Source organism: Mizuhopecten yessoensis, unplaced genomic scaffold (genome assembly GCF_002113885.1).
Source record: "Mizuhopecten yessoensis strain PY_sf001 unplaced genomic scaffold, ASM211388v2 scaffold4631, whole genome shotgun sequence".
Classification (NCBI taxonomy): Eukaryota; Metazoa; Mollusca; class Bivalvia; order Pectinida; family Pectinidae; genus Mizuhopecten; species Mizuhopecten yessoensis.
Window position 1 is genome coordinate 1,076,726 of NW_018405643.1, and position 22,168 is coordinate 1,098,893.

A 22,168-nucleotide genomic window follows, 5' to 3' on the forward strand; every position below is an offset into this window, starting at 1 on the left:
ATCAAAAGTTTTTTTTGCATCCACTCTGGTAGCCCAAACTAATAATTTGAACTTTATATGATCATTCGCTCTCAAGTTTGTTTTGCCTTATGTTACTGTATTGCCGTTCTCTAGCAGCAATCCATCATCCGGAAAAAAGCAGAATTCTAATTTTAGCAAAGATAACTTTGGCCTCTGGTAGAACACATCCAAAAGAAATAATGTTTTTCGTATCGACTAATCCAAGTTTGAACCTTGTATGACGATTTGTTCTCAAGTTAATATGCAGTCGAGCCTAACCAAGCAGAACTATATTTTTAGCAATAGTGACCTTGACCTCCAGCAATCCACAGACAAAACTGTTAGGAATTGTTTTTGCATTCACAAGGGCAATCCACACACTAAGTCTGAATTTTTTCTCAAGTTATCATCAAAACAAAAGCTACATACAGATGATTAGACAGACAAACCTATGACCCCTATTCCCCCCTGCCGTCCTAGCCTAATGGCGAGTATTGAATTGACAAAGGTCTTTCAACTCTAATAGTTTGTTTTTCTTTATTTATTGATGAAGTGGTTATCAAATCACAGCAAACTGCTGTCAATCGGTTCGTTATGGAGTCTAGGATTGCTACTGTTTTACATTTTTTTAATTTTTTATCTCTATTTTATCAATTTGTTTTCTTTATTTATTGATGAAATGGTTATCAAATCACAGCAAACTGCTGTCAATCCTCATTCAGCAAACAGGTGAGGTCATATCCAGAAGTTCAATGGAGCATGACATAATTGCAAAGGGCCATTTAGTTAATCCCAAGAGGACCACCATAGGTACATGTATAGGGCTTATTCTAATCCCAAAAGTAGCACTATGGTATTTCTACATAGGATTATCTATTGTGGGAATTATGCACTAATAACTTCTTGACCATTAAATGTAAACAATGTTCTGTTCGTACAATCTTTCATGTTTAAGTTGGTAAAGGATGAACATTTTTAAGGCAATGATAAGATGATGATGATGATATGATGATGATGATGATGATGATATGATGATGATGATGATGATTATTATGATGATGATGATTATTATGATGATGATGATGATGTTTGTCACTGTGTATGGAAGATGATGATGATGATATTGATGATGATGATGATGATGATGATGATGATGATGATGATGATGATGATGATGATGATGATTTTAAAAGATGAGAATGATGATGATGATGATGATGATGATGATGATGATGTAGTCGATGATGTAGTCGATGATGTAGTTTTTTAAGATTATAATGATGATGATTATTATCATGATGATTATTTATAAGACGACGACGATGACGATGATAATGATGAAAGTGACGACAAAAATGATTTCGATGATGTTGTTGTTGCTGCTGATTTCTGATGAATGTGCCAGTTAATGGGTAATAATGGTCTTTAATCAGTCAGTTAAGGATTAAAATTTTCCCTTAAATGATTCTCCCCTATTTCTTGAATAAATCCCAATCTCAAAAACGGTCCAATCAGATGATCTCTGTCCTCCCTCACCATATAGTTATATGGTCTGGTATATATCAATTTTGGTCCATTTTCTCTGTCCGATTTCAATGATCCACTCAGAAGGTCGATGTATTGAGAACTGGTAGATGATAGAGCTGTAAAAGACACCTGAAATTGAAAATATGTTGAGGAATTATTTTAAACTAGATGATCGAAAGGAAAAGAGAGCCACTGTATTATAGTTCACCTGATTTTTCAGCCATCAAGGAAAACTCATTATCTGTATTCACAACATATTGTGCACATTTCCCCTACCCCTTTGCTTATCCAAGAAGTCATTTGAAAAAAATGTCTTTCGGACCAGGTAAGCTAATTAATATATCTGTAATCACAACATATTGTGCACCTTTCCCCTAGCCCTCTGCTTATCCAGGAAATCATTTGAAAAAATGTCCTTCGGACCAGGTAAGCTAATCAAGAACCCCAATGATCCTGAATCCCGCAACTGGTATTAATCTCACACCAGAAGCATTCAAAGTAGGCCAAGGACGAACATATTAAAATGGGGTAAATTGAGCAACAGTCCAAATATCACCATCCCGTGCCTATTGGTTATTGAGAAGAAGCACAAAGTTAGAGAATCACAATTATCTAGCGCTTCTCTTCATAATATTAATATAATATCCGTTTCATAGAACTCTTTCCATGATGGGTCACTTGGCAAAACATTTTGATGGCAAAATTTAACATTGTGTCTATGGGAATGATGTGAAGTATAAATTATATGCTGTGATGAAAAATGAGATCTCAACAACTGAGCCACGTATAATAATATAAATATTACCATGTTAAACGAGGTCACGGACATTTTTTGAAAAAAAAGGTAAATTAGCATAGATGACGTGACGTGAAAGAGTTATGGTACGTCACTGTTTAGTTTGGTTTGGTTTGGTTTAACGTCCTATCAACAGCTATGGTCATATAAGGACGGCCTCCCCTGTGTGCAAGATGCATGCGTGTAGTGTATCCGTGTGTATTTTGGGAGGCTGTCTCCTTGTGATAGCGCGGAACTGACTTTACAGTGATAACTCACTGAAACACACTGCCGAAGACACCCAGCAGGACGCCCCACCCGGTCACATCATACTGACAACGGGCGAACCAGTCGTCCCACCCTTAAATTGCTGAGCGTTAAGCAGGAGTAAAAACTACCATTTTTACAGACTCTGGTAGGTCTCGGCCAGGGAACAGAACCCAAAGCCTTACTGACAGGGGCGAACGCTCAACTAAAGGCCAAAAGTGAGGCATTGTTAATAGGGACACTATGAAGAAGAAAGTTGTTTAGAAAGAAGAAAAAAGATAAGATCCCAAATTAAGTCGCCTCTTACAGATTCATATCTTCAGCGTGGTCCCCGCTGCGCTCCTACGAGACAGTAGTCGCTGATGGTGGTTCTATTACGTGTTTTGGGCGAAGCCTATCTACGCCAGTCGATTTGACAACGTATACATTTCCCATATTAATTTGCTTGAAGTCAAGCAGGCCAAGAAGGCTTATAATATGAGATAAGTTTTCTTCATATGTTTTTTATAAGATGTCTACATATACATAAATAGCTATAATTTTGTTCTAAAAGGGGGTTGTATGTATGTTTTTTTTCTATTTGTTTTGTACCCCGGGTCACAGACAACTAGTTACACCCAGCAGTTGAGAATGTCAATGCGTCCGTAATGTACTGTACTTGATTCTTTTGCCGGGTTTTGCTAGAGGCGGAGATGGTCCGGGGGTCCCTACGGTGTATACGGGTTTTTAAAATCTTTATTCTAGCGAGTATGCCGCAATATAATTATCAAAAATTTACATTACATCTGAAAAGATAATTAAATAAACAAAAATAAATAATACGAATTTTATGAGTTGGAAGATAAAACGAAACTAGTATAGCAAGGTTTGGAGTGAGGTTTATAAGATATAATGATCGTAATATTATAAGGAGAACGTATACATTTGAAATTTATTTACAATTATAATTATGATATTTGAACATAAAAATCTGGAATCTATTTAAAATTCGACTGAGCCGGATTTGACTCTAAATTCACTATAGGCTCAAACACCGAACGACCTTCACCACCGTAGTTGACGATAGCAGGTGACAGTTAGGTGACATAAAACATCTATTACAGCTGAAATAAATCGTAAGTACATACATTTACATTGCGTTAATGCTTACTGGGTGAATAATGCTGGAAAATGCAGTCCTTACACATTTGGCTATTAAAATTAAATACAAAATTTAGAGGTCGGTCACTGCTTTGTCAATGGAGAATCTACTGCTAGGAGTGTCAATGTTTTTAATTCCATCTGCAACCAGTGCCCAATATCGGTATCTACTCTTTTCCATTGTGTTCTCATGCTCTGTATTTCCTTACTACTGCGTCGTTGTCTATTCATTGTAGACCTACCGTTTACTGTGGCTTCTACCGGGTAATGATCAGAGGTATTGGATGCCAAATTGTCTTTGACCTTGATATCGTTTATGACCGGGATCCCCTTAGTGCATGTATAAAGGAAAATTCTGTGGCGGTCGAGTCTTTTCTATTTGGGTGAAGGAATGTTTTGCCTGTGAGCTTCGGCTCCAGGTGGTGTTCCGCTATAAATGTAGCTAGAGCAAGCTGCCTCCTGTTAGATGGTCTATCTGTTAGTTCCTCATTGAAGTCAACTCCTATCAGGAGAGTATGAGTGGCTTGGTATTTTTTTTTTCAATGTGTTTTTATACTCATCATACTGGTCAGTCCCCTCGTTACATGGCATATATACCGAGATGATAACAAAGTCTGTGGCGTTGGTAGCGAGTTATATTGCTTGTACTCTAGTACCTCCGTCCGTAATTGGTGTGACGTTGTGGTCAATTTCTTTCATTGTGCGATGAGGAAACCCAGCATTGCCGTTTCCTCCTATATGGCTACCATAGATGTTTTGGAGGAGTGTAGGAGCATGTACGTGTTCCCTTTGTGGTGCGGCTTGGGCTGTGGGTTGGATGACCGTCCGTGTTTCTTGATGTCCTCCTTCCCCAGTGCCGGCATGATGTTGACTATGTGGTGGTGCTTGCTGATCCCATTGCAGCGTCAAGTTGAGGGTTGGTTGCACATGGATGGCCTATATCCCCATGGTGGTTCACTCTTGCATTATTCTCTGGTCCTGTATTCAAGGTTCGAGTCGGCTTTTGAATGTCATTAGACAGGTTCTCCATTATAGTTAATTCTCTATCGACTCTCTTAAGCACATAGCTTGTGACCCTTCTGTGTATGTCCTCCAAGAGGTTATCTTTGGTATCAGGTTTCACTTGTCTTGCTGTATCACTATCGATCTCTGATTGTTCTCCCATTGCCAGCCTTCCGAGGAGAATCATTTTAGTACGTTGGAGCTCAGTTACGTGTGATTCAAGTTCGCTGACATGTGCTAGCATTTGGGTCCTCTCTTTGTCCACTTTATTCCTTGTGTTTGGATTTATCAGTTTCTCTATCCTGTGCCTTATGTATAGCTTTTTTGTTCCTTGCATTTGTCGTCAAGGTATTATGCGTAGCCGTAGGCTCAATGACGGAATCGGCATGTTCGGTTTGACCAAACTCTCGGGAATCGGTACATTCAAGTCGGTCAGACTCTCGGGAATCTGTATGTTCAGGTTGTTCAGACTCTTGTTAGACTTCATTTACTTTACAGTTAAGACACATGTTCTTATCAGTTGTATCATGACACTGATGTAGACAAATTTCGCATGCTGTTCTTTGCTGTTTTATTGCGATTTCACATACAATGCACGTCGGATCTATCGCCCTGTGGCCACCAATGGAGGAGTGGGTGGTTAGTAGGGTTGCTGCGTTACAATAGCAGCAACAGTTGTTGAAGATGATGGTAAACCTTGAGCCCTGTTACATAATGACAGATGTAGGTCATGGCTCGTCACAGACACATATGGCTGATTAGGATTGTTTTTGGTCAATTCGGCAATTGACAAGAACAGGGAATCACGAGGCTTGGCTGACATAAGCTCTAGGGTATCCTTGAAGGTGTTGTCTCTCAAGTTAGGCATAATGTGAGTATTAAAGTCTATGTCAAAAAATCGGCTGAGAATTTAACCATTGATCATCATTTTGGATGAAGTCAGATATAAGTTTAGTGTGTACACGTTGGCGTTGTTAGCTTAAGACTTTACCTGGTATGATAACTGAGTAGTATGTCTTTCCCCATCTTAACCACTATTTTCATCGATGTAGAAGTTGGAATCTGGGTAGTTGGAGTAAAAGTCGCTAATAACAGCTCTGACTAGTTCATAAGTTGTGGCGTCGAGGGTGAAAATCGTACCGCCCCCCCGTTTCGATGACATCAATAATATCGAGTGGTATTTTTTGGCGTCATCTAGTTTCTTTCTGAGAGACTTCGATTTATCCAAGACACATGGCTTGGTATGTGTTAATGTTCTTAGGCTACCTACAGATACCGACGTTCTGAGGGATCTCCTTGTCGCTCCTGTAGGTTTGTTGGTTGGAACGGCCATGCTGTGGTCGGCCATCTTAGATCACGCTGAGGTCTTGGGTTGGACGGGAAGTGAGTGCAAGTGTAAATATTTACAATAAAAAAGACGGTTATAAGTTAATATAGCGATGGGAATTAAACGAATAAAACTCAAAGTCAATCTTAAAACTGTTACTGTAACGTTTAAAAGCAGCAACGCCCTGAGCTGCATATAACTTATGTACAATGGCCAGGGCAGGGGTGCATGAAAAACAAAATGGCGGTGCAGAGTTCACAAACTATAAAAACGATGAAATATGGCACATGAGGCGTGTAAAGTCAATAAAACAGTTCATGGCTGGAACGGGTGGGGTGTTGGGCTACAGTTTACTACCAATGACAAACCAGTGCTTAGTAAAAATCGGTGAAACTTTTTAAAATTGTGATGTGCTGTTCTGGACCCCCTGCTACCTGCCATGGTCACGTGGTTTCCACATGTTAACTACGATTTCCATATTGGGGCATGACACCAATAATATAGACGTCTGACTTACTTCGGAATTGAGAGGAAGTTTCCAGCATTGCGATCACTTCAGATTTTGATTGCCCCTGCAACGTAAACTTGATAATTTAACGACATTTTAAGCAGAGATTAATTTGAAGTTACATTGGAAATCAACAGAAATTGTTCATATTGTAGTAGGACGAGGAATAGTGATAAAGAAAGTGCCGTTACTTGGACTCGAACCCGCGACCCTTGGCTCTCCAGCCCGATGCTATACCGCTGAGCTAAAGGGAAATTCAAACAGGTATTTTAACAGTTTTAATGAAATTTATAATGGTTAAATCTAATACTTGGTTGATAATACGTTCTCGACTATAATTGAACCAAAACTTGGAACGGACCTGAATGGTCTATAAGTCGCACATGGTTATTTACAGGTAACTCATTCACCCCTGACAGACACATTTGAACTTTTCCAATTCAAAGGTTGAAATAGTTCATGATAAAGTTTCAGGAGTGGATGAGTTAAGGCACGCAACTTTGGATATTGTAGCTAAAAGAATCTGAAGCTTTTTGGTCTTGATATGTGGGTGACATCAATGATAGTTCAGTATGAGATATTGTTTTTGTATTGAATTCTGTTTTTAAAATGGACAAGGCAAAATCGTATCATTATAGCTTTAAATAAACATACACATTCAAAAACAATGTACATGTAAAAAAAAACATGGGATAGAAAAGTGTTTAAATGATCTTCTTTCAGATAGATGGGAAAACAAGCTTAGAGCGATGGATGAGGGAAAACACTGTCCCACACCAATAATCGTTTTAATTCTTTTGCATGCATAGAAGAGAATATACCCTTTCACATTAAACAGGTTGAAGATTTTTTTATAATCAATTGTAGCGCCATCCTCTTGTGCAAAACATCCCTGTACTTCTTTTTTTTCTATAGTATCATTTATCTTTGGATTAAATATTTGGAAAATTAAACAAATTCATAACATCTGAAATTTGTTTTGCTCGATGAACACATAAATGGTCAATGCGCATAGCTAGTTCAAAGTACTATAACACTTCATGCAATCTTGTGTGCGATTTGCTTTTTATGGAAAATGTTTTGTACGTCTCACACATTGTTGGAACTAAAATTTTAATTGGGGTTTTTCCTTATTCCTCGTGCTATGTGATATCATGAAGCATTTTATTAGTAATTACGGAGTTCTGATATTTTTGTTTTGTTTTGATAAATAAGTTTTAAAATGGTCTTGTTGTGTGGTTGTTGGAACTAAAATGTAACTTGGGTTTTTTCCTTATTCCTCGTGCTATGTGATATCATGAAGCATTTTATGAGTAATTACGGAGTTCTGATATTTTGTTTTGTTTTGATAAATAAGTTTTAAAATGTGTAATGATGAACTTGTGTCTCGGAAAAAATGGCAAAAGATAAAACAGATCAACGTAAGTAAGTCTAGTTGATTCGTAGGTCTTATTATTCTTTTGTAAGGTGTGGATCGATCATTTACCAAAATTAAAGCTAAGCATCAAGCTGACAATGCTAGCAAAACTTCAACGTAAACACACCGACATAACTGAGCGATTTTGTATATACACAAACCACAGCAAACTGCATGGAGGTACATACGTAGTTTAAAAAGACTGAATGTCAGTGACATTGCAAACTACATGAAATAACATTACTTTAGCCTTGGTAAAGTTGATATCAAGTGTTAACTACTTCGATCTGTCTATGCGTATGTATGCATGTGTATGTGTGCATGTGTATGTGTGCATGTGTATGTATGCATGTGTATGTGTGCATGTGTATGTGTGCCAAATCTCAAAATAAACATACCGGAAACTCCAGGATAATACGATACTAGTTCAAAGTTCAGTATATAGTCCGTCGATTGTTGAAGCTCACTTAAGCTTTTCGAGTCCGATATACACATGTATTTGTAACTTGTAGGAATGAGGCTCGGTATACACAGCTACCTGCGCACGGAATAACATATCTCTCATGCAATAATCATGTTTACTTATGTTGTCGAATTATTCTCCAGTAGCAGTGGTATTGTATGGACTCTTCTGGTTCTAGTTGTTTCATATTATCTGTGGAATAGACATCAGAAACTGAAAACATTGCCCCCGGGGCCTTCACCAATTCCATTATTGGGAAACATACTTGACCTAGGAGGACCGAACCAGCTACAAGTGTTTCGTAAACTGCGGGAAAAGTATGGAGATCTTGTCACTCTGCACGTGGGGTCCTTCACCATCGTGGTGGTCAGTGGCTACGACACACTACGAGAACTGTTCGTCAAACGCGGAGACGTCACGTCTGACCGACCGGACATATTTACAATCAGAGAAATAACACGTCGCCATGGTATGTTCGTGAATATGTTTTAGAAAGATTCTTGCACATTCAATGTTGTTTAACCATGAGGTTGTCAGGCTTAATACCCCAATCTGCTTGTTCTAATGAAGTTCTTTAAAACAGTTATGTTATAAAACTCACATATTTAGTTAAGACAACGTGGTTATCATACGGTAATATATTATACAACGTAACGTATTTACATTTAAATAGATAGCATGTACGTCGCAAAAGCCTGGTGTGAATATTTATTGAATCGTGAGGTTGTCTGGTTTAATATGACTAATATGCATGTTCTAATGAGATCATTTGAAAGTTTAATGCATTGTTATAAAATCCAGATTATATTAAAGTCAACATGAATGTCAAATAAGAAACATAATGACGTTGTGTTTTGAAATATGCATAGGAATAGCGAGCAGATCAGGAGCAGAATGGAAGACGCACAGGACGTTCGCTCTCGGAGGGCTGAGGGATTTTGGCTTTGGAAAGAAAAGTTTAGAAGGGAAAATAATTGAGGAGGTGGAAATATTCCTTAAGAATCTTGACGAGAAGAAAGGACAACCAATATGTCTCGATTCATATATCCATATTAGTATTGGAAACATAATATGTGCCATTGTATTCGGTAAAAGGTTTGAACACGGTGATCCTGTATTTATACAACTGTTAGCTTTGGTGAACGAGAATTTGTCTCTCGCTGGAATCGCTGGACTCTTAAATCTCCTCCCAGGTCTCCGGTATATCCCAGGCGACCCACTTTCTGGTGGAAAAGTACTCTCTAATGCAGCAACGATATTTAAATATATCGGCGATCTAATCACTGGTCATCGCGAGGAGTACAATGAAGATAACATCAAAGATCTGGTTGACATTTACATTAAAGAAATGAAGAAACAGGAAGGACAAGACACGTCTTTCACAGGTATCAATCAATAAATACATTTGTGATACATGTATTATAATGTAAAGCGATGAAACGGCTGACCGCCAGTGAATAGCCACCCCGATAACTTATATCTAAGATACGTGTATGTCGTTCATTAATATTTGGTAGATACATTGTTACAACGTTGAACCTCTTGACAATACGATGTATGTGCACCGATAACCTGCGAACCACTGCCATTTCATTTCGAAATTCCAGTGGGTAAGGCCCCTAACGTTCTCTACTCCCTTGGTATATGACATCAGGTCATCAGAAAAACATTTGTATGAAATCATTTATTATAATATAATTATAAAAATAACGATGATTTCTTTATGTGTCATTGCATTTTAAATTCGGTAAAAATAACTGCTCGATACAAGCGGTAATTTATTTACCTCATGTGCAATATGTGGATTTTTCAATTTTTTGTTATCATTTATTTTACTATTAAAGTATCAATACCAAGGACGCTCCACTGAAGCCTGCCAACACGTTCCATTGGTTAGATCTGGTGAAGAGAGAACTTACATAGTTTGAGCGAACGCTCGATTTCTTTTGTGCCTTTATCTTTATTTTGAAAGAACTATTCTTCAATGAAAGTGATTAAAAGTTAAGTACAAGATATTGAAAGATTTTTTTAGACCCTCTTCAAAATGATAATTGCACAATATTTGTTAATAACATATTTTTTGTTTTTTATACAGATTTCCAGTTGGTTAATACGGTAGCAGACTTGTTCGTCGCTGGAATGGAGACGACCACTACCACTCTTCTCTGGGCTGTTTTGTTTTTTATAAACAACCCGGATGTACAGAAACGCTGTCACGAAGAAGTGATGGAGGTGGTAGGGGAGGGTCGCTTTCCGTCCCTGTCAGACCGTTCCCAAATGCCGTACATTGAGGCTACAATCACAGAGATTCTAAGACGGGGGGATATTGCTCCACTAGGAATTCCACACGCTACAAGTGAAGAATTGGAGTTTAATGGCTATGTACTACCAAAAGGAACTATGTTGGTTACAAACATCAACTCTGTCCACTCCGATCCTCTACTTTTCCCAGACCCGGGTAGATTCGACCCATCAAGATTCATCGACAATGATGGTAAAGTTCATGGAACGGAGCGTGTAATTCCCTTCTTTTTCGGTGAGTACTAAAATGTACCTAGCTCTATTTGGCAGCATTATGGAAGAAAGATGTAAAATAAATCGGTTCTAGAAATGTAATAGGGGTTTATATTTCATCATTACATTTATCATAGACAGGTTTTAGCTATTAACGTGCCTTTTAATATCAAATTTTGTAGCGTTCGATATGCTCCGTAGTGCTTAAATTAAAGAAAAACTATCTCCAAAGTACATCTACATAAATGTTAGTAAAAGACTGTAATTTTAGTAATTATAAAACTGAACCTACCCGTCGTAATTTTAGTAATTATAAAACTGAACCTACCCGTCGTAATTTTAGTAATTATAAAACTGAACCTACCCGTCGTAATTTTAGTAATTATAAAGCGCAACCTATCTGTCCAGATTTTAGATTTTGTAAATACCAGACCACATGGAAAACAAAGCATAATTTGTAGTGACTGTAAAACTGACTGTTATTTTACAAGTACTTCTACAGACATTATCTATTGATACCAGTGATCTTATTTATGCCTACTTTGTGAAATCAAACTTGTTTGTATAGAGTTTCAGAAATCGAAAATGATTAGTATTTTCTATGGACGCTACATCGTTTTATTCAATTGAGGTGCTTTCGACTGCTCACATCGACAGACATCTTGCGTACATCAATATGTATTGGCCAATCAGAGTTGCTTCCGTCAAATCGACTTGTTGACAACAAAAACACGTGTACTAGTTTACCTTTTCCTCGCAATCGAGTTGTTTTCGTAATTGTAATGCTGAGAAGTGCCAGGAATATCAAAGTTATTTTGATATTACTAATTATTCTGGTAAATAGATATAAATCCAACGAGCTTATTAGTTTGTGTCTGCTAAAAGATCACTGCATAACCAATGCTTACATTTGATCAAATTAACCGGAAGTAATTTTGATTGGCTAGTGCGCCCTATTGTTGAAGGCAAAATGGCTGTGGATGTGAACAGTCGAAAGCACCTCAATTGAATAAAACGATGTAGCGTCCATATTGTATCGAGTACGGACATGAAATCTAGTCAAGTGAGTGAGAAATTAATCAACTGAAATAAAAGTATGATTATTTTCTCTGACAAACATGTATAACTCTCACAATCGCTGTCGCCATTCGACGACAATCCCCGTGTTTTATAGAGCAGTCCCGATAGCTGACCTTAAACAGGCGACCGATCAGAATTTTTGAGCCTGCGATTATGGTCTGTTTTAGCGGGCTAACTTGGTACATACAAAAACAAAACAATATCAAAGTTTCACATGATATTTATGTAGATTTTCACATTTAAAATTCAAAAATAGGTTAACACCTTGTATTATTCTTTCTTTCAATTCTATATCTTGTGTTTACACAAGTCTCATTTAAAGATTTAACTTCCTCCAATCAAATAACTGGTTTCGTACATCTTACCCCAGGTCGCCGTGTGTGTATGGGTGAGGCCCTCGCCAGGTCAGAGCTGTTCCTCTTCCTCACCTCCATGGTCCAACGGTTCCAGTTCAAACCAGAGGATCCGGACAACATTCCCCCTGTTAAAGGCAATCTCGGCATAACATTCAAACCGTGTGAATATAAATGTATTGCTGAGAAGAGACTTTAAAATTAAGAAACATTAACAATGTTTTCGTTTTCTTGGTTCAGTGAACAGGAATCAAAACCCAGACGTTAACTATGAAACACCTAGTACCAAGGAATCACAGACATGACACGTTAGTGCAGCATATATATTAATGTCGGAACAATTCATTTTATTGAAAGTTACATTACCTCACTACAACACCTGGTAATCCGGAGTAACACGCTGTGACGTAAAGGACTTTCCAACCTTTATAACACACACCCATAACCCGATACCGAAACATTACTACGAAATGTGTATGAAATGAGCTAAGACATACAATGCAATGATAACACATATTTCAGAAATAAAGCTTCCGATACCAAGACATGTATTGATTCACGAAAAGACACTGAAATAAGACCAGTTTGTGTACCGCCTCACATATACATACACGTTTACACATCTACGCTAAGTTCTAGGATGTGGTGAACTTTAGAAGACAGTATGTGTGGTAAACTTTAGGGGATAATGGGTGTGGTAAACTATAGGGTTTAATACATATGTGATATTTCAGGAAGTAATGTAATTTACCACTTGGAGACTTAGATAGGGTTTATCGGGGGTAAGTGATATAGATATATCAGTGCTACATTTTTAAATCACGTTTTAATTCCACGTATACTTTCATTTTTTTTTTATTTGTAATAAATTGCAAGCTGGGAACAATATAAATATATGAATGCATTAAAAAATAACTGACATTTTTTTGTAAATTCTACTTCTACAGTTTATCAAACATAACATGATTAATCTTTTTTTAATTATAGAGAACATTTGGTTCACCGATCACATTTTTAAACAAATACACCGATATTCCATATGCAACCAATGCGGTTTTTTAAATATGTATTCATGCCTTTGAAAAAACAGAATCCCTAGAAATTAAACCTGGACAGCGCTTTATTTTTCAACAGATATAGGTGATTTTTCTACGGATTCCCGGATAGAATTTCCGCGTAGATTTTGTATCCTGAGTACGTTATCTACGCGGGTCACTTTTCCCCGTTACACCGGATTATCTCGAACCGTTTATACCCCTAACTATAGGTGAACACAATACCCTGCTGTAAGAGCGGCCCGATAATGTACAGGTAGACGTGGGAAAATACATCAGACTTTGCTCCCTCTGTAAATAACAATGACGAATAGGTCACAAACAAATTCAATACTTCATGAACTAAACCATAACATAGGTATTCGTCCCTTTGAACGAAGGAGAAAAAGAGTTAGAATACAAGATATTTTGAACGTATGGAAATAACAAAAATGCAGTTGGTTTAAAAGCTTGTCGTCATTAACACTACTTCACTAAGGTACACATTACGAATGCAACACAATGGCATATATTTATGTACATTTACGTATATTCATATAAGAGTAGATCTACGTTATGGTACACATTTATTGAGAAATATCACCTTCGGAAGGTCTTGTAATAGTAATTTAAACCCTACGTACGGGTTGACAGGAGACCTCAGGTTGTTATCCTCTAATCCTGATTAAACTGTCACTATGGAGACCCATTATCATTTTATTTACTGGCACGGCCCAGCATACCCGAAATGTAATTGTTTTCGTCTTGTATTGTTTACATATTTCAACTGAAAGTAGAAAGAGGATATACAACACAATACTTTGTCAATATGATTTTACTATTTTTCCAAATAAAAGCGTAATTGATATCTAAGTTACCCTATTCTTATTGTACTAGCGCGAGTACTGAGGGGATGGAGGTAAATATTGATGTAAAGAATGCAATTGACAAATGTTCCGGCCGGTTCATTAGCTAGGGGTGGACCCGTATGTGTGTAATTTCACTTATCTGAACACGTGATTGACAAGTTCTCGACTTCAATAAATCTCTGATCTAAAATTATATGTTCTGTTAACTAACTTACTCTAGAAATAAAACATCTAAATCATCGCAGGGACTTATTCACACAGCCAGGGTGATAGAAGGGTTCCACACAGCATCCCTGGTAACCCTCTAGGTATACATAGTGAACACATTTAACGGTCTTATTCTCAAAATTGACAGGATCATTTGTTTATGCATTGTAGGATGCACAACATCGCATGTAACTGCTTCAGCTTACAAATGTACAAGGTGCAATCAACTCGGTTTTTATTCGGAAAATCGATCGCTACCCATGACAAAGCCTATCTGGCTATACGCCAGATAGCCAAAAATGGTAGCTTATCTTAGCCGTTATGCTAGAACAATACAATATTAACCTAGGAAAGACACTGATTTTTTTCCACGATTTACCATATTTTCATAAAGAACATGTTGCAATAGTTGTATTATGTCATCATTCTGTCCTTGAATACGAACCGGAGATGATCCTGTATACGCGATAACACTGATGTATGTCATTCGTGAATACACTCGGTACGCACGGCCTTGTTTGTCGGCCATTATATATAAGGCGGTGTAGAGTGTGTATGTGTATTCGGTAGAATATAGAACGACGAGCTGGGCTGTGTTATAAATAGCAAAGGATACTAAACATGTTTGGTGTTTTATTAGAATTGATTTCTGGTAGCAGCGGTCTGGTATGGACACTTCTGGTTCTGGTTGTGGCATATTATCTGTGGAATAGGCACCAGAGGCTAAAATCTTTACCCCCGGGGCCTACACCACTCCCACTACTGGGAAACATACTTAACCTAGCAGGATCGAGTGACCCACTGCAAACATTCCGTAAGCTGCGGGAAAAGTATGGAGATCTGGTCACTCTGCACGTGGGGTCCTATACCATCGTGGTGGTCAGTGGCTACGACACACTACGAGAACTGTTCGTCAAACGCGGTGACGTCACGTCTGATCGACCTAACACATTCGCATTTAGGGAAATAACAAAGGGCGAAGGTAATGTGTTTCCGGGAATTCCCGGAAATGTTAAGTAACATAATATATATTGTAAAAGAGTTGTTAATGAATTATCTTGATATTAAGATGTTGACGCTGAGGAATTGTTATTATCATATTATCAAACGTTGCAAATATTGAGACATGATAAGTTATTTAATACTGTATATAATTGTGCTCAGATATTCTGTACTGTATTACAAATGAATGTATGTGAACTATTCGTCACAGACACATCTATGCTATGGTACATATTTATGAAGAATTGGGTTCATGGGCACATATACGCCATGATACACATTTAGGTGTACATGGGTTACATCTCCGCTATTGCGACGTTACTGACTGGGTTCGTTACTATGTGTTCGAGAGCTTCTGGTTTATGAACTCTTGACTAGTCTACATATATGCAAATATATAGATGTATGTTGCTATTTCGAAACCCTAAAACAAGAAGTGGTATCTTTCATAATAACAAATATATAATTCTTATAATTATCGATCTACTTGACCGTTGACTCCTGGTCGATGATTTTATTAGATTTTGTGTATGTTTATTTTTTTAAACCAATCACCGACGATAAGGAATTACTGCTGGCTACTAGTAGTAATGTTCTAGAATAGATATTTATCGTTCTGGATACCACAGTGTCGATCGAAAGTTTGAGGATTATTATATTTCAAGGAAAATGTGTGTTAAAGTGTATCATAGGAAAATTAAGCCACGGGCGATATATATTTGATCTTGTATCAAAATTGAAAATGTACATCTTTATAAAGGATTGATCGTGCATTCTTAGAAATATATTGACAGCGAATTTCAGTGGGTTTTTTTTTGTAGATCATCAAAACAAGAGAATTTCCTTCTGAACATAACAAAATGATTTTCTCCTGATTTGTTTTGAAAACATACAGGAATTGTGAGTAGATCGGGGGCAGAATGGAAGACACAAAGAACATTTGCTATCGGAGGTCTGAGGGATTTCGGATTCGGAAAGAAAAGTTTAGAAGGGAAAATAAGGGAAGAAGTAGAAATATTTCTCATGGTTCTCGACGTGGAGGAAGGAAAACCGTTACATCCCGAGTCCTTTGTTCAGACTAGTGTTGCGAACATTATATGTGCCATAGTGTTCGGGAAGAGGTTTGAACATGGTGACCCTACATTTATAGAGCTCCTAACGTTGATAAACGAAAATATGTCTCTTGTCGCACCCTCCGGACTTCTCAACTTCTTTCCTAGTCTCCGATATGTCCCAGGAGATCCTGCTGGCTGTAGGAAAGTACTTAATAATGCAGAAAAAATCATCAAATATCTATACAACGTTATTGATGCTCACCAAAAGGACTACGACGAGGAAAACCTGAAAGACTTCATCGACGTTTACTTAAAGGAGTTAAAAGATAAGGAGGGACAGGACACGTCCTTCACAGGTACGTTTTGCATATACGACGTTCACAAATACGTTTGCCCATACGACCTTCACGTTTGTCTCTTTGACCTTAACAGACGACCTTCGCAAATATATTTGCCTATATGACCATCACGGGTACCTTTATAAACAGCTTTTTGGTTTTTGTCCTTTTTGTAACAAAAATAATGGCTATTTGAAACTTACATAAAACTATTTATCAAATGACAATTATCGACATCAGCTAATTAGACATTAATATGAGGTATCCTCTTATTTCAGTTTCTCAGTTAATGAATACAATAGCCGACATGTTAATTGCTGGAATGGAAACGACAACCACAACTCTACTCTGGGCTATCCTTTTCTTCCTCAACAACCCGGATGTACAGAAGCGCTGTCACGAAGAAGTGATGAAGGTGGTTGGGGAGGGTCGCTTTCCGTCCCTGTCAGACCGATCACAAATGCCGTACATTGAGGCTACCATCACAGAGATTCTCAGATGTGGGAATATTGTTCCACTCGGGGTGCCACATGCCACAAGTGAGGACGTACATTTTAAAGGCCATATCATTCCTAAAGGAACAATGTTGATGCCAAACATCGTGTCTGTTCACACTAACCCGCAAAAGTTCCCAGACCCGGGTAAATTCAACCCGTCAAGATTCATCGATAGCGATGGTAAAGTAAGCGGAACGGACCATGTGATATCCTTCTTTTTCGGTAAGAACTCAGTTGATAATATGATATACGATGTCGTTTAAGTATACTGATTAATGTATGAAGATTTATTTCCATGAAAGATTTTTATTTTCACGATAAAGATGCAGCTCCGAAATCACACGACTATGATTATTTCAAGTCAAGTTGCACTAAAGACATGATACTCTCAAAGCGGTATACCTTTCCTTGTATGTCTTAAACTTACAATGTTTATCAGTTAATACAGTTTTATACAATACTTTGATTCCTTTAATGTGAGAGCTGAACGTGAAAATACCACAGTTTCAACAAAATCATTATTCGAATTCAAAATTGATAAATCTAGGACAAAATATGATCGAAGGAAAAGTCTACACGGATGTCCTTGAAAAAGTACAAGGAGAATAAGACCAGATGCCGGAAGGGTAAGTGTCTTCTGCTTCATCAACGACTCCAACCATGCAAATCTAGATCACGTCCTCACATCGAGAGCACGGGTAACAAGGCACACTAATGAGCATAATCAACCTTCAATTCACATATAGCCTTTGATATCATGCATTTCAAATCAAGGCCCTCATCTACAACAGCCGCTTACTTCGATCTTTACTTGCAATATGACCACTAAGGATGGCTTACTACTAAGATGTACAACAATCGTAACAAATTCGTTTTCCCTGTCGTGAACTTTCCTTTTTTAGACAGTAATATCACTGCTCCCCCAACTCCGAATAACATGATTAAAGTGATAGATTTATGAGGCCAATGGGCATGAGTTATGGTCGACGTCATGATGTCATTTGGAGAAGAGAATGTTTCATTGTGTGATATGTGAAGTTCGTTATATTTGATTATGTTCATCAGCGTGCATTAACAAATGGATCTAAATAGGCAGCACCTAACGATACTCGTCCATAATGACATGTCCCCAGGATTATATACTGATAACATGGTATACATTTCCATTACAACAGGTCGCCGAGTGTGCATGGGTGAGGCCCTCGCCAGGTCAGAGCTGTTCCTCTTTCTCACCTCCATGGTCCAACGGTTTCAGTTCAAACCAGAGGATCCGGACAACATTCCCCCTGTTAAGGGCAATCTCGGCATAACATTCAAACCGTGTGAATATAAATGTATTGCAGAGAAGAGAGTTTAGAGTAGAAACAAATGTATATTTTCTGTATATTCTATCGTTATTATTTCCAAGCTTCTATATTATGTTATGCTTATATGTTTATACAAGCTATTACGGCAGTTTGAAAAAGACAAAGCCTGAAGGTCGTGCAGCATCGAAAAAACTAATTTGTTAAAAACGTATTTGGAATCGGCGTAGATAAAAAAAAATGTATTACATTATGGTTAAGGCCATAAGTTGCGAATAATTCTGATACTTCTTAACTTTATATTGAATCACAATATGAATTACTGCTAAGTACATTTTATTGTATACGAGTTATATAAATGTTTATACTGAAAACAATATTTTAGATTAAAACAAATACTGCTTAACTAGCACTGCATTTTGGCAATGAACGTAGAAAAACATATATAATTTTGTTATCAACCTATGAAATGTTAAATTTAAAAGATAGGTCATATTACTTACATCGTAATTCCAACATAATGAAAATAACATAAGGCAGTTATTGCATCTTTATGAAAAGCCAAAGTGGGAAAAAAATATATATTTTAAATTTTGAAATCATATATTAATGTTACTAAATCATTTAATAGGAAATAAAGGAAATAAAGGAAAATCTAATTTTTCTCATTGTTTTTGTTTTATATAAAACCATTGCTATACATATGTTTCTCACATTATTTTAATGTGTACCAGAGACATTGAGTTGAAAGTCATCCAGGCCCCATATAGGGAGAAATACGAATACCAACATAAGTTAACACACATCATTCAGAGTTAGATGACCCACTCCTTGGAATTCAATGTACTTGATACGAACTAACAGGCCCCAAAAGATATCTTCTGATTTATAGTTACATTGTTTATATATTTGGTTTTTTTATGATAAAAGATCATTTTGCTTGCAACCTAAACTAGTTATTCGTCATTTATTTACACATCTATTTTATGGTACGCATTTACTCCTACGTCCACACATTAAAACATCTTCACTACGATTCATACCTACGTCCACATTAGCACATCTACGATACAGTTCACATATACAAACACGTTTACATATCCACGATACAGTTCACATATACATACATGTTTACATATCATTAGCACATCTACGATACAGTTCACATATACAAACACGTTTACATATCCACGATACAATTCACATATACATACATGTTTACATATCTACGCTACGGTTCACATACATACATACATGTTTACATATCTACGCTATACGGCTAACATATACATACACGTTTACATATCCACGATACGGTTCACATATACATACACGTTTACATATCCACGATACGGTTCACATATACATACACGTATACATATCCACGATACAGTTCACATATACATACACGTTTGCATATCCACGATACAGTTCACATATACATACACTTTACATATCTACGCTACAGTTCACATATACATACATGTTTACATATCTACGCTACGGTTCACATATACAAACACGTTTACATATCTACGCTATACAGTTCACATATACATACACGTTTACATATCTACGCTACGGTTCATATATACATACACGTTTACATATCCACGATACAGATCACATATACAAACACGTTTACATATCCACGATACAGATCACATATACATACACGTTTACATATCTACGCTACAGTTAACATATACAAACACGTTTACATATCTACGCTACGGTTCACAGATACATACATGTTTACATATCCACGATACAGTTCTCATATACAAACACGTTTACATATCTAGGCTACGGTTCACATATACAAACACGTTTACATATCTACGCTATACAGTTCACATATACATACACGTTTACATATCAACGATACAGTTCACATATACATACACGTTTACATGCTATACGGTTCACATATACATACATGTTTACATATCTAAGCTATACGGTTAACATATACATACACGTTTACATATCCATGATACAGTTCACATATATATACACGTTTACATATCCACGATACAGTTCAAATATACAAACACGTTTACATATCCACGATACAGTTCACATATTGATACACGTTTAAATATCCACGATACAGTTCACATATACATACATGTTTACATATCTACGCTACGGTTCACATACATACATACATGTTTACATATCTACGCTATACGGCTAACATATACATACACGTTTACATATCCACGATACGCATCTATTTTATGGTACGCATTTACTCCTACGTCCACACATTAAAACATCTTCACTACGATTCATACCTACGTCCACATCAGCACATCTACGATACAGTTCACATATACAAACACGTTTACATCTCCACGATACAGTTCACATATACAAACACGTTTACATATACACGATACAATTCACATATACAAACACTTTTACATATCTACGCTACAGTTCACATATACAAACACGTTTACATATCCAAGATACAATTCACATATACAAACACGTTTACATATCTACGCTATACAGTTCACATATACATACACGTTTACATATCAACGATACAGTTCACATATACATACACGTTTACATATCAACGATACAGTTCACATATACATACACGTTTACATATCAACGATACAGTTCACATATACATACACGTTTACATATCTACGCTACGGTTCATATATACATACACGTTTACATATCCACGATACAGTTTACATATACATACACGTTTACATATCCACGATACGGTTCACATATACATACACGTATACATATCCACGATACAGTTCACATATACATACACTTTACATATCTACGCTACAGTTCACATATACATACATGTTTACATATCCAAGATACAGTTCACATATACAAACATGTTTACATATCCACGATACAATTCACATATACAAACACGTTTACATAACTAAGCTACGGTTCACATATACATACATGTTTACATATCTACGCTACGGTTCACATATACATACACGTTTACATATCCACGATACGGTTCACATATACATACACGTATACATATCCACGATACAGTTCACATATACATACACGTTTGCATATCCACGATACAGTTCACATATACATACACGTTTATATATCCACGATACAGTTCACATATACATACACGTTTAAATATCCACGATACAGTTCACATATACATACATGTTTACATATCTACGCTATACGGCTAACATATACATACACGTTTACATATCCACGATACGCATCTATTTTATGGTACGCATTTACTCCTACGTCCACTCATTAAAACATCTTCACTACGATTCATACCTACGTCCACATCAGCACATCTACGATACAGTTCACATATACAAACACGTTTACATATCTACGCTATACGGTTCACATATACATACATGTTTACATATCTACGCTATACGGTTAACATATACATACACGTTTACATATCCACGATACAGTTCACATATACATACACGTTTACATATC

General features: G+C 36.9%; 2 protein-coding genes across 2 annotated transcripts; both read left to right on the forward strand.

Moving 5' to 3' along the window:
* The first annotated feature begins 8,408 nt into the window (after positions 1-8,408).
* Positions 8,409-12,916, forward strand: LOC110449535 (cytochrome P450 2B4-like). The gene is made up of 4 exons (XM_021496470.1): positions 8,409-8,895; positions 9,296-9,811; positions 10,522-10,962; positions 12,391-12,916. The coding sequence occupies exons 1-4, from the start codon at positions 8,538-8,540 to the stop codon at positions 12,570-12,572; spliced, it is 1,497 nt and encodes a 498-aa protein (XP_021352145.1). The 5' UTR covers positions 8,409-8,537; the 3' UTR covers positions 12,573-12,916.
* A 2,039-nt stretch (positions 12,917-14,955) lies between these two features.
* On the forward strand, positions 14,956-19,644 carry LOC110449534 (cytochrome P450 2H2-like). Its single transcript, XM_021496469.1, has 4 exons — positions 14,956-15,465; positions 16,381-16,896; positions 17,157-17,597; positions 18,551-19,644. The coding sequence occupies exons 1-4, from the start codon at positions 15,105-15,107 to the stop codon at positions 18,730-18,732; spliced, it is 1,500 nt and encodes a 499-aa protein (XP_021352144.1). The 5' UTR covers positions 14,956-15,104; the 3' UTR covers positions 18,733-19,644.
* Positions 19,645-22,168: the final 2,524 nt, after the last annotated feature.

Coding starts and splice junctions, on each gene's coding strand:
- LOC110449535 (XM_021496470.1), top strand. CDS start 8,538: ATGTTTACTTATGTTGTCGAATTATTCTCCAGTAGCAGTGGTATTGTA. Junction 8,896..9,295: donor AGAAATAACACGTCGCCATG/GTATGTTCGTGA, acceptor AAATATGCATAG/GAATAGCGAGCAGATCAGGA. Junction 9,812..10,521: donor ACAAGACACGTCTTTCACAG/GTATCAATCAAT, acceptor TTTTTTATACAG/ATTTCCAGTTGGTTAATACG.
- LOC110449534 (XM_021496469.1), top strand. CDS start 15,105: ATGTTTGGTGTTTTATTAGAATTGATTTCTGGTAGCAGCGGTCTGGTA. Junction 15,466..16,380: donor GGAAATAACAAAGGGCGAAG/GTAATGTGTTTC, acceptor GAAAACATACAG/GAATTGTGAGTAGATCGGGG. Junction 16,897..17,156: donor ACAGGACACGTCCTTCACAG/GTACGTTTTGCA, acceptor CTCTTATTTCAG/TTTCTCAGTTAATGAATACA.